The 13,767-nt window shown below is 43.2% G+C and overlaps 1 protein-coding gene across 18 annotated transcripts in view; it reads right to left on the bottom strand.

Annotated features, from left to right (window-relative positions):
• EIF4G3 (eukaryotic translation initiation factor 4 gamma 3) overlaps positions 1-13,767 on the bottom strand; it is a 151,765-nt gene that overhangs the window by 70,494 nt on the left and 67,504 nt on the right. For 6 of the 18 annotated variants that reach the window (XM_076356315.1, XM_076356316.1, XM_076356323.1 and 3 more), the window contains exons 4-6: positions 10,900-10,995; positions 9,382-9,495; positions 5,658-5,690 (exon numbers count right to left, since the gene is read on the bottom strand). In XM_076356315.1, coding sequence (XP_076212430.1) covers positions 5,658-5,690; positions 9,382-9,495; positions 10,900-10,929 — 177 coding nt within the window. In that variant the 5' untranslated portion in view covers positions 10,930-10,995. Of the gene's footprint in view, positions 1-5,657; positions 5,691-9,381; positions 9,496-10,899; positions 10,996-13,767 lie in introns of those variants that run through there. The other 12 variants (XR_012996857.1, XM_076356319.1, XM_076356331.1 and 9 more) reach the window with 6 other exon arrangements.

Raw genomic sequence — 13,767 nt, 5'->3', positions numbered from 1 at the left:
TACTCCACGTCCTGTAAGTAACGTTAAAATTCTCAAGGAAATCAGGAATCATCAGAGCACTGTGCATCTGATTTGTATGTGGGTTTTACTGTTCAAAACAAGTATCCCCTGGCTGACAAACTGTTTTAGGCTCCATCCTTGTTCCTGTCCCTCCAAAGCTAAGCTAGCGCTATTCAAAGTCATTCTTAGAAATGTTTCACTATTCTGACTTGATTTGCTAAAAAATTCACCTTGCAAGGTCAAATGGATGCCTGCACAGACAACATTTTCAAGTAATGCTAACAACGTCCCATGGGAGAACCCCAGGAGATTAAAATCTGAGATATTTTGTCTCTATTTCTTCTAATAAGTGCAGGATTTGGAGTGGAGAACATACAGGACCCACTCAGGACCAGAATGAAGGTACCCTGGGCCACAGCAAGGCTTCCGATAGAAACCCTGCGTTACATCAACCCTTCCTTGACTACGTCCTTCAAAAATTAACAAGTCCCGCTATGTCTAATGATGGTCAAATTAGTGTGAAACTTGCTACACAGTCGTTCAGCAACCAGTGAGGACCTGAGCTGTGGTCCTCAAGTCGTGGTCCCATCCCTTATCCGTCCAACTCTGCCAGGGAGGAATTTCTTGGATCATCTTGGAGTCAGTACTACTGGGCAACAGGGTCTTTAACTTCTTCCTTCCTAGGGTTGCTCCCCCGATATACTTAGAAGAGCACAAGTAAACCCCTCTCAGACATTGCTTTTATCGGCTGCCTCAAGCTCAACTCTTTTAGCCTGCCCGTTTAATAAGCTCTCATCATCTCAGCGGCCCTTCATCTACCTGCTCAAGGAAGTCTTTCTGGAAAATAAGAAAGCAGAATTGCGCACACGCTCCAGACAGGGTTTCCTCAGTACTTCCCAATACAGCAGTAATAACTCCCTATCTCAACTGGAAATAACTTTTGTTGTTTATCTAAAGATTGCATTGCACAGGTGGTTTCACCCGAGGAGCTCCCACTTTACAGAATAAAAACTTCTCCTTGGCATTGAAGTATAAGTGCTTGCACCTTGCAATGCTGGATTACGCCTTGCTTCCATCACACCAGTCCTCCTTGCACAGCACCCTTGTGCTAACCACATTTTCTAGCTTTGTACTCATTAAGTTTGCTGCAGACACCTACCTGCTACTTGTGCCAGAGTAATTAACACTAATATTAAGGAAATCTACTACTAACCTCCTGCCTACCCCTCTCAGCACTACTCTGCCACTTACTTCTTAGTCCCTCCTTATATATACATGCCCCGACATCCTTTTATTAACCATCATCGTCTTCTGCTTAATTTTCTTCCCTCATGACCCTGTGTCAAAAGTCTGTTGAAGGCCAGCCAGATAAGAGGCTGTCATCTAGAAAAATCAATGATCAAAGAGAGCACCAACCTCCTTCTGATAAACCACCACTGCATTTTAATTGATTTTCTATTTACTCTGTATTTCTAAGCCATCACTTCCAGTGACATGTCTGTGGAGCACTCCCTCCGTACTCTAAAAGCTTCACTGAAAAATAAACTTGCGGTAAGAGCAGTGAAAATAAATCTCTGCTAAGCTTTGCCCATCAAACACAACGTGCATAGGCACCCGTCTATTTTTTTCCTAGATCGGATCAAGGCTGGCAGTCGCGATGGGTCCACGAAGCTCTGCAGAAGGTTGCGGAGAAAGGGAGCAAAAGGAAAGTTCAACAAGTTGTCATCAACGCTATCAGATCAAATCGCACACCCAAGCTCTCCACTTCAATTAAGCTTCTCATACCCTGAGACAGCCCTGTTACTAATTTTTAGTCTTTTTGGTCCTACCAAGAAGGCTGGTGGGATAACCCGGCCCTGACCTGGAAGAGGGAGGAGGAGGTGTCTGCACAGGCAATACAGCAGGAACCACGTCTACTTGCAGATGAAAACTGGCACATTGTATTTGATCTTTCAAACTTCAGCGCAGGCACCAGGGCTCGGCTGAGGAGCTGCAGCCTTGAGACGTAAAGATCTGGTGCCAGAAGCAGGAGCTGCAGCAGAAAGCCCGCAGGTCCACATCTTGCTTCCCCAGCGGCCACCAGCAACCTAGTAGCAGCCCTTGGGGCACAACACAAGACTTGTTTTTCCCCCTGCCTCAGACTTTCCCAGTTTTATTATTTACTAAATGACAAAATGGGGGGGAAAAAACCCTTTTGGCATCAACCATGGGATTTAAAACTGGTAGCTCCTTTCCACACTTGTGGATGAAGACTGAGAAATGACTGTGGCAGCCGTTTGCCGACTGCTTTCTAACTCGAGATACTCCAAAAAGCTACAAAATGGGTAGTCTTGAGTCAGCTCAGGGAGTAAATTCCTGACCTCTCCAAATCACAAGGCTTTTTAACAACAGCACATGGCCAAACCCAGCTTTCTGTTGTATAAGCTATACCCAAAAGAACTCGAGTAACCCCAAGCTAAAACTGGAACAAACGACAACAGCAACCTCAGACTAAATTAGTCTGCCATAACCAGCAAACTAATCTCAAATACAATTATAAGTCAGAAAGGGAACTATGACATTTCAGTTTATACTTGTTCTTATTTCTGTTTTTAATTACACTGGCCTCTTCTGAGCATCCATTTTAAAATAACCCATATGCTCCCGAAGTCACTTTTTAAATTAAGGGTTATTCTACATTTTGGACTTCAGATTAGAAGAAAACTGCTATTTTCAATTGTGCTTCATGAGGATCAGAAGCAACGAAGTGACTCAAGAGCCTCACTTAGAAAGAAGAAAAAAAAAAAAAAGGGATGCTCCGTCCACAAATTGGGAAACAGAGCAGCAAGCCCAGGCAGGGTAGTAGCTAAGTCTGCTACAGCATTTCGAGAAAACACAAGTTGACAGTATATTTAATAATACTGCCACAAAACACTTTGTAGGGCCCATTTTCTTCCTCCTATAAAGTGAGACTTTTCAGCGGTTTCTTGGGTAGCCGTGTTACTGGAATCAAGGATTACTGATACACATTTAAGTTCTAATACAAACCACTGCAGCTATTTTCATTTGACTTCAGCCACTATTAGTATAGCATCCTAAATCTCATTCTAATATTTTTCTCTTATACAGAGTTCGATTACACTTTCTATAGCATCAGTTGATTATGAACCACCAGGGCAGGCATTCCCATCCAAAAAAAAAATTGCTCATAAAGTTGCCACGCAACTTCAGGTGCTTAAATCATGCTAATTTGAGTACTTTAAAGATCTAATAATTACAGGGAATAACATTAAAGAAGAATCCATTATTTGACTGAAAAAGACACAGAATCAATACGAGGCATATATTAATAAAAATCACACCAGGATTGACACAGAAATCGTTGCAAACCTTATCTTGCTGCCGCTGTCTTAGAAGAGCACATTATGTTGTTGCAACAAATATTAACACCGCTACGGTCGATTTACTTATTTAGTACTTTTTAGGTTACAAAATCTCGAAGCCTGTTGCTTATGTTATGCAATTTAACTATTCCAGTATGTTAAAGGTTTCCCGCATGAGAGTAATAATTTATGTTGGTCTCAAGAATCCTCTAAGTCTGGGGTTTGGGATGAATTTCCTCCAACAGCCATGACCCTCCTGCACGGGTCGGTGGCAAAAATCCCTCCCTCCATTCCCAATCCGCACCACGGGCAGAGACTGAGTTTTGGATTAAGAGAAACAAACAGCTCATCTCCTGCCCAGGTTTCTCTGTGCCTGTCCTGATCCAGCGCGTGACAGATATAACTGGGAATAAAGCCTGAAATGTTTTTCTAACGGTGACGGCTTCTCTCAGATAATTATAAGCAGACTTCAGATGTAACAGAGTCAAAAATCTAACTGCAACACAGTTAAATATGTAGTGATAAAATCGGGAAAACACTTGGAAATTACGAGTTTTAACCTGCAGACAGGGTCATAACTGGGTCCAAAACCAAAGTTTTAAATCAAGTTATGACAGATTGGTGGTAGAGTCATACCAGTAAAGCCACCAAGCGCTGAAATCGTTTCCCCCAAGGCTGCACTGCCTTGAGACTCGTAGTCCAAAATCTGCTCGCAGTGAGTTCAGCAATTTTTGTAAGGATATTAAATGGCTCACACTGAATATATAATTTGCCTTAGTAACGACCTATGAAAGAACTAATGAGTTTCTGAACAGCAATGCACTTTCGGTATCGCGTAATATAAACACAGACCTGAAGTTAAGGTCAAGAACAAAAGCATCTAAACAAGATACTAATTCTGTCATTCCCTATGTTGCCCAGTCATCCTGCAAACATTCCTCCACCACTGCCTGTCAATGCAATCCCTTTTGTGCCACGCACAAAAATAATTTCTCTCTCTCTCTGTCTCTCACATGACATTTGCCTGCGAGCAAACAAGTGCAAATGCCTCATTCTACTTTTTAAGCCTTTTTTTGTCCTGCTCTGGAAGGGTGCCTGCCTCCGTGCTGCTCTCTGAGGTGGAAGGAACAAAGATTATCAGCTTTTCTGGGTGTCTGTGCCCACTTAACACACTTACCTGTTCTCCTGAGAGTACTTTCCCAAAGGTGCTCATCTCTACAGTATTGAACGGCTCAGACTAACAGGAGCGAAGTGAGAACAAAATAATTCTCCTGCAACAAACCTTCCGTGACTTAAGCCCCTGTCCCGACATCACCGCAGTTAATGGGATTTTTCTTTTCGTGTTAACTTGGTGGAAATAACCTGTTCCTTCCAAGCCAAGTGAAGGAAGAGTGACACGGAAACAACCGAATCTGGGAGACCTTTCCTGCACTTGTCATGCCTCTCCTCCTCTTTTCCACCCATCAGCGCCACCTCTGTCCCCTCAAAAGCTACGAGAAGCAGCAAAATCAGTCCCCAGAGGAAAAGGGTTTTGGCAAAGATGAATGTAGGAGTTGACAGAAAAGACAACTTCGGACACCTTGACGAGGACAGAAGGGCCCTGTGCATCTGTCCTGACGCTGAAGAGGTCCTCTGGGTATTTCTGCCACCCTCATAAGAGCTGCCCATGAGTTTCATGAGCCAGCGCTATTCCTAATTTTCATTCTTCTCAATTAAGTGGTTCCTTACAAAGTCCAAGTCATGCAACAGGAATGCTACAAAGATTCCTAAACGTTTGGCTTTCATAGGGTGAGTAAAAACAACATCAAGCAATGTAATGATAACAGATAACCAGGCGTATCACACAGGAAACGTATGAATTGGAAAGTCATTTGCCTTGCTCCGAGTTTGAAAAGTAGGAATTTCTCAGGGATGTGAATGCCCGGTTCTCATTGACATCTTCAGCTCAGGCAACTTAATCCACTGACTAGTTTGGGAAATATTCGGCAAAGTTTCTAGCAACTTGAAAAGGCAAGCAAATCTCACGAATACCTGGCAACGATCTCTACAGGTTCTCCTTTCCTATGGAAACGGCGTTAAGTGGGGTGGTTAATGAGTGCAGTGACACCAATTGAGAATTAAGTGTTACTCTGCGTTGCAGGCAGCTTGTTAGCGGGGTTATGCATGTGCTAGTATCTAACAGGGCTGGTTTCCGAAGCGAGCCTTCGTTCTGAGTTAGTGGGTGAACCACCTCCAACCGCCCGCCTCCCCCAGCCAATTAGTTTAGGATGATAATGAAGGGGCAGGGTACTGTACCTGGTGATGGGCAGGTCGAGGCCCCGCTGCAAACTGAGGAAAGGCGGGAGAAACAAACACAAAAGGAAAGGCACAAAGAGTCAGAAACACCACAACAAAACCAAAATGTCACACTCTATGCAAAATAAACCCACAAGAGAAAAAAAAAAAAAAAAAAACAACCACAAAACAGTCAAAAGCTTTGCTGAAGGACAGTGACAGACAGGTACTGAGAACATCTCTACGGGGGGAAGTGTGCCGCTCGAGAGCTGGGAGATAAACAGCCAAAGCTGCCAGTTATTTTAAAGGCATTCTAGTGTATGAATGCAGGCATTTTTTTATCCCGCCTGGGAAAAAAACCAAAACAAACCAAAAAACAACTTAAACCAAGCAGCAGTGGAGATTTTAAACTGTTTAAGGTGGAGGTAAATTGTTAAAGCAGCTGGACTCAGAGCCGTTCCAAATATTTGGTGGGAGCAGAGGATGGAGACTCATGGCTGGAGAGAGTTAAGAGCCAGGTAGGCACAGCTAGTGTCCTGCCGGCGAGGGGGCTGCGGGAAATTCCCTGCAAGGCAAAGATCAGCAATTCTTTGCACGTATACACAGTGCAATTTCGTTTTCAGCTTTTTTTTTTTCCCCCCATAACGATCACAATATAACCCTCCTTATTGATTTGGATTTGTCACCCCCATCCGAAAGCGAAGGAGACAGGTTAACCCGTGATGTCCCCGGGGAGCTGAAGGCATCAGCGGTAGAGCTTGGCTGGAGTACAGGAGGTCCTGGTTCCCAGCCCTGAGCTCAGGTTACTAAATCACTTCCCACCCACTTGGGTTACACACGGAGGAAAGTAATCAGAATGTGACATGCTCAGTAAACATTAAAAGCATTTCCCAATAAGTAACTGATTGTTAAAATAGAAATAAAAATGAATGCAAGAAATGGAAAATAGAAATAAAGATGACAAGGTATCCTCCTCCAGAAGCCGAGATAGGTCTTTAAACCCTTAATTCTCAGTGTAATCAGCAGAGCTCCATGATGAGAGCAGATAAATCTATTGATAACAGCTCCAATAATTAAACGGAGCAAATGAAACTAGATCCCATGGTGGCTTTTTACCCACCGCATGCCTCTACCTGTTGCTAGTTGTGATGGCTTAGTAACATACAGTACGTGCTGAAGCACACGGTACAGTCCACCTCTGCTAATTCATACTACAGGGACTCAGTACATTTTACCTTCTGCCTGAGAAGAGTGATCAAAACTGGCTACTAATTATTGATTTTCTTAATAAGAGGGTTTTTTCAGTAAGAAAAAGGGGACCGGGGTTCACTTGCAGCCCTACCTCCCAGCTATTTTACTGCCATCAAACATGAGAAGCGAAGTATAAATATTCACTGGTCCAGCTGATTTTTTCCTTCATAAACATTTTAATTGCCTATATTTAAGACTTCCAAGAACTAGTCTACTAATACCGGCGTTTATAGATTCCTTCTCATCCAAGTGTCACGATGAGGTGAAGGTAGAAGTCATAAAAACCTTCAGAAACGAGAAAGTATGCACACGCAGACCTATTTCTAGTACAAGAGTTTATAAAGAATGACCTGCACTGATTCACCAGAGAGAGTGTTTTCCCACGCTTGAAAATTTTCTCTAAGCCTTACATTAAAGAAAAAAAAGCAACGCATGATCATCTTGTAAGACCGAAGAGCTAAAACTTCTATTTTAGTAGCAACCGCAGGACAGAAACACTCAAAGGCTCTCAGCATCCTCCCAAGGCTCAGGGTGTGAAGAGGACAGTGGCTCTGCCGATGGGTCCTACAGCGATGAGAAACGGGCACCTGGACGAGTCTCGGGAGGTGAATGCACTTCAAGTCCTTATTTTCCTAAAGAAAGAACTCCTCAAAAACAGATCACATGTCTTGTGTTCGAGAAAAGGGAACAAAGCTTACCCTGGAAGGGCTGACACAAGCCTTTCCGGCGGGGCTACACACTCCATGTTACACACCAGTGAAAAAAAGTAATCAAAAAGAGAATGACGGGGTGCAAAAACCTTGCGTTGCTTAACTTCAGGGCCAAAGTACCTCTCTTATCCCTGTTCCACAGAAAAGATTTGTTCTCACTGTGTTTAAAACAAGAGCTGGAAGCTTACATCTTAAGAAGCTAAAGTTTATTCCATGGTGAAAAGTAATATGCGTTACAAGAAAAAAAAAAAAAGAAATAAAACAAAACCTCAAAGTTAGTGAAAAATACCCTAAACCGCTTTGCACTGGTCACCATTGGCTATTGATTTTTTTTAATTATTAATTTTTTAAATAATTCAGGTTGATAGGATTTATTCCTATTAGTAGCTGTAAGCAACAGAACAAACTGTAGTCACTGCTGGCTCGGATTAAAATAGAGACTTTGGGTTTTTTTTCCTCTGTCCAACGGAGGTAGTAGATAGAAAGGAAAACTTCTTTATGAAACCTGGGTCCAACATTTCTGCCACCCACACTCTTTACGGTCCTGCTCACTGCTTTGTGGACAGCGGGGCACGTTCTCTATCTGCTGATGTTGAGCTGGCACGCCTCGAGCCTCTCTGAAAATAACCACTTCTGGATGGCTCAAACACCCTCTCCAATCACGAGTTTTTTGGCAGACCTCCTAGAATCGGACAGTTTGTGTTAAAATCACCTGGTGCTCGGGGCTGGCATCGGCAAGAGCTAACGGATAACTTTCAGTAGTGCTGAATGACTCTGATTTCGTTTTCCTTCCCCCAGCTGGAGCTGCACTTTGAAATTCTCGCTATCAGAGTGATGCTACGATGCTAACAGGGAGAAAACATGAAGCCAGTTGGATTGCAAAGGCAGCTGTCCTGGAAGGAACAGAAAAGCCTGAACCGTGCAATTGCCAATGGCCCTTGGATGCAGAAACAGGATGGAGGAAGCTCCGGCTGCTCGAGGAAGCGGGGTTAGGATCAACCTCGTTAGTGCAACAGCCTACCTACCCAACACCAGCCGTACCAGCTGCGTGACGGACGGGACTGTGCTACAGAAGCCTAGGGATGGCTAAGACATCCTGCCACCTTCCTCGTCCCCTCTTCACCCTCCCCTCACCACCAAAAAAAGACAGTTAAAAATAAATTAAAAAATAATAATTAAAAAAAAAAAAAAAAAAAAAGGTAAATCAAGCCCAGAACAAAATGCAAGAGTAGTTCAGGACCGGGCTAGCCTTGCATTTGTTTTGGGGTGGGGAGGTGGAATGAGATGTTATGGGTGCGGCTTTTAGTAATGGGGGTGGAAATGGTCACTAGCAGAGCAGATGGCAAAAACTGCATACAGGAGAGTTTAAAAAAAAAACCAAACAAACTAGAAAAATGGCTGACAACTGCAGACAAATTCTTCCTCGATACCTCCTCAATAACGGGGCCAAAACCCTACAATTTGACACATTTTCCGGCCAAATTTCCTGAAGCCGTTATCTGTTGAGCAGCAAGCCCAAAGTCGCCTTGGTCTCTATCCTACACCAGGTCAGACCCTCCCAACTGCAATTCAACTTTGGACCTTGCGTCACCACTTAACCTGGCAGAAACTGCCACGGTAGCTCATGCTTTTAGCAAAGAAGCAAAATCAGTGCATTTCCGTAGATCAGCCAACAAAAAAGATGTGGTAAAAAAAAAAAAATAAAATAAAGAAAGGAAGAAATAAAAACAGTGCCATTGGCACAATTGCCTGCAAGAAGGAGTACAGTTTGTTATATTGCTTACAATGCAGTATTTTATCCAGCCTCTTCCAGCCAGGGACCTGTAAACCGGACTCTGTTCCAAAACCTTCCTCCTCTTCCAGTTGTCTGTGCAATGTATTGGCACTGTTCTGCTGGGCTGTCAAAAAAACTGGTTTAGAGATGCAGCTCTTCAGTCAGGTTTTTGCTCCAGTTCTAACCATATAAACTTTTTTTGCGCTTTTCAACAATTAAAGATAAAGAAGATGATTATACTTACTGAAAAAAAGAGTATTTTTACCATCAGTATCCCGCGCTACTGATCAGAACAGGGGACTAAGGAGGTGTGGGGGGGGATCCGGTTACAAATTCGCAGCTGTCCACATCACAGAAACTCCATCAAAACTGGCATTAATTGGCTCGTGCATCAACACAGAGGTTAAGGGGCCTCAGAACTAACCCTCCTGCGAATCCCCTGGAGGTGAAACCTCCAGAAGCGGGGCAAGCGCATCGGTGCGGCTGCACACGGGGGGAAAGCTCGCCCTGTGTGTATATATATACCTGTTATGTGGACAAACAGAAGACTTCTGTCTTGGAGGCTTTCAGTTGCCACGCTTCAGCAGCGTTCATCTTACTCTAAAAAGAGAAGAGTGCTGGGAACGGTGCAGTGGTTTTATAGGTAACCTGAAAGCGTTATGACGCAGATGTGGATTTGCAAGAGGCGCAGGGATTGCTGCTCCCTTGGCCGAGGCTTGAGACATCGTGACGGTAAGCTACCATGCCTCTGGAAGCTGGGCTAAGCAACTGATGCCCTAGGAGGGTCTCCTAGCATTGTGTGGAACTGCACTATGAGCAGAGATTCCCCAAAAAGAGCCTGGTTTGGGGAACCAAAGTCCTACAACAGCAGAGCAGTATTACAATACACCAAAAAAAAAAAAAGAAAAAAGAAAAAAAAAAAGATTACGGAGGACAATCAAACCTAAAGTTGGATGAAAAAGGAGCTTACCACAAAAAGATCTGGGTACACAGAAGCTCTACGTTAAATGCGTGAGCGCCTACAGGGTGCTAGGCAGTAAATGGTTAGAACTGATCCAGTGGCACTGATTCAGAAGTAGTGCCCAGAGGCCACTGGAGACTGAGTGCTGCTGCAGAGAATCGGTTTCATTTACTGATCTTTGGTCTATCACGTTACGAAATACTTCCTTAAAGGGGGGGAAAAAAAAAAAAAAATGAAGAAAAGAGAAAGATTCTGGTAATGAATCTAAACTCTAAAATGAAGTGAACCTGAAAGCAACTATGCTAAAAATAAAATCGTGTTATTTGAACGTAGATGAGAATCCCTCCATCGCTTTTTTTCTGATAAGCCACTTCAAAAGGAAAATTATCCTACCAGGACAATGTCTGAAAAATTCAGTCAAGATTTGGCATTTGGAACGTGCTTCCGGTTCAGTAAAACACGCTTTCCAGAGAACCAGCCAAGTGCTATAGACACACACATACACACAGAGAAACACACAAATGAGGAAGAAAGAACATAAGATAATGCAAACATGGGCTCCCTTACCGGTGAGCGGGTCTGAGGCTGGGTGTTCATTGTTTGAGGGGCTTGAGGGTACACCAACGTGGTTGGAGCTGCATTCTGTCCTGAGGGGTAAGGAGCCTGCCAGGGAACAAGAAAAGTAAATAAAAAAAAAAAAAAGAGCGTATCAACTGATTCATCCCAAAAGATAGGAACTGGACACGTTATCAGATGGACTGCTGATTAACGTTGAGATAAAGACGACATAGGTGATTGCGATGGAGAACGCCTTCTCCGTCAAGGACCCAACCAATTTATCAACGCTACCCTAAGCTCCCCAAGCGCCGCAGCGGAAAACATAGCGAAGAGGCACGTCAACACAACATCGTGTCACCGAAACCCTGTGTTACCGAAACCCTGCGTTGTCCAAACTCCCCGCCACGTACTTTCCAAGAGCCTCCTCTGAACCTGTTTACAAGGAAAGCTGGAACTGCAGGTATTGCTGATAAATGCTCCAAAATAAGACAAACGACAAGAAACAAGCTCGAATGCATGTAATACAAGTCACTGCTGCTTTAAAGTGTGTGCAGCACAATGAAACGGCCCAAAATCGTTACAGATGTAAGGCAGACCATGGGTTGTGTAACTTTTTCATAGTCCCACTGATTTCAATGGGCTATAACAATTTATACCACCAGATGCTCTCCCCCATGTTATTTGCCCAAAGTAACAATAAACTGGAGCTGTAGAGTTATGCCGATCACACATTTTAACGAGACATTTACAAATAACTTTTCAGAGCACCTTTTTCCTTTTTTTTTTGAACAAAAAATTGTAACTTACCCTTTTTTTTAAAAATTTATTTTTATTATTGTAATGGCATAAAAACCAGCCACTAGCCTGCAACAGTCTTCGCTTTCAAGAGGAATTAGCCCAAACTCTACATGCTGCCCTGTAGCTCCTGCACGACTCCATCGCAAGCCACTTCTCCAGCTCCTCAGCTCTTCCCCCTTCACTGTCTATCCCTTGTGGTGCCAGCTCTGGATATTGGCATTACTAATAGTAACCACAGTCCTTACTAACCTCCTGGCTACGTACCATCAGATTTACTTGATGAATAAAGGAGCTCATCAGGTCTTGGGTCTCCTCTGGGAGAAGGTCTTTGGGCTCACTTTACAGATTGTGGGAGAGGATATGCTTAAAAACATTGCAATACATCTCTGTACACAGAATTACAATACGTTCACACCGCAAGCCTTGCTGAAGAATCCCTTCTCATCTTTGAATTTCATGGCCCTTGCATTAAAATTCAAGAGCAGGTCTAAGGAATAAAGGGAACCGTTTCAGTCCGTAATGTGGTATTGAGAGAAAAGGTTTCACTGCACCAGCTCTCAGGCACATTTCAGGGTATCTTTGATTTGAACTGTGCTATATTTGATTTGAATAATTAAGTTTTTAAACAATAAAACTGAGTTGGTAGGCCAAACCTGTTTGTATTAAAGAAAGAAAAAAGAAACTTATAAAACTTCAGCTATCAAGAGAGGTGATCCAGCATAAAGCCTGAAGCTCTGTTTTAGGCAAATAGCTCAAGGAGTGGTGTAGAAACAACACAAAACGTGCTGTTTCTAGAAACTCAGTCCTGAAGGCTGCAAAACTTCCAAGTCTGAATTAGCAAACTACGCCAAGTATAATCAGGCACGTTCTGGCTTTCAAGGGAGAGTCAACCAGTCCTTACAAGATGAAGGATGTACGCTTTTAAGGAAAAGAAAGCAATTTAAGAAGAGTTTTTTCTTACAAAATAAAGTGGGCATAATAGTATGCCATTGGGTAAGGCATGTATTTACTTCTCACCGCCCAGGCTGAGTCCTACAGCAGAGTCACAGACCTTACCGCAGCTCAGCCTCTTCGGGCTGTTCAAGATGAGCAAATGTAGGATGGTTTTGGAGCAAGAACACGTCTTATTTTGGAAGAGCACCTAGTACATCTGATCGCTGAAAGACATCTACCAGCAAGTGCCCCAGCACACACTGACCAGTGTCCTGTGCCTTGCAGAGCGTCTAGAAGACAGCTGGGGTCTCTGTGTTATTCTTTTTTTCTTCTTTTTCACCCCTAGACATAAAATCCCCACTTAATCTGCTGATCAAAATGTAATACAAGGTAAATGAAAATATAGTTTAGAGACAATCCGACCAAGGAATTTTCCAGTCTCAGGAAAAAAAAAAAAAAAAAACCAAAACAAAAAACCCAAAACATGGTGGCAGGGGAGGAGGGGACTGAGCATAGACCAAAACTAGTCCCATCCCAAACACCTACTGCTGCAGTACCTCCTGATCCTGCTTGGGGACCACACTCAAACCGATCATCAAAGAGCAAAACTTAAGCACGAATACACAGACACTTAAGGACAGTGCTCCTACTACACAAGCTAACTAAGCAGGACGTTCTGTTATTTTCTACTTGATTTTCACATCGCTTTTTGGGTCAAAAACTTATGTCTCCAAGTATATCACTAGATCTTTGCTGTGATTGGAGATGCCAAAGCACACTTGGTAGAATATTTAGCTGAAGAATGTGGTTCTGCAGTAGTTTATATCAATACAGCAGAAAAGACTCTGGTTCAAGAGCAATTAAATGTTTTAATCGGCTCCTGCTATGGAAGCAGCAGCCTCTGGCAGGTAAGCAGGGCAGGTTTTCCACTGCCCCTCCTCTCCAGGAGCTCATTTGATCTAATCCTCTCCAGCCAGTGCTTCCTTCCCTTCTTACCACTGGCAAAACCTCTAATTCATGCTAACAACTAATTTGCAAGAAGTCTTCTAATTTTTTGAGATGTCAGATGCAGCATCAAATGTTTTCCCCTTTTATTTGACAAGTGTGATTCTGCTTGAGCTGTTCGTGTCAATGCTGTATAATAAA

This window comes from Aptenodytes patagonicus, chromosome 19, assembly GCF_965638725.1.
Source record: "Aptenodytes patagonicus chromosome 19, bAptPat1.pri.cur, whole genome shotgun sequence".
In the NCBI taxonomy this organism is placed as follows: Eukaryota; Metazoa; Chordata; class Aves; order Sphenisciformes; family Spheniscidae; genus Aptenodytes; species Aptenodytes patagonicus.
The sequence above is the reverse complement of the archived record's forward strand: the minus strand, read 5'-3'. Positions and strand labels throughout refer to the sequence as shown.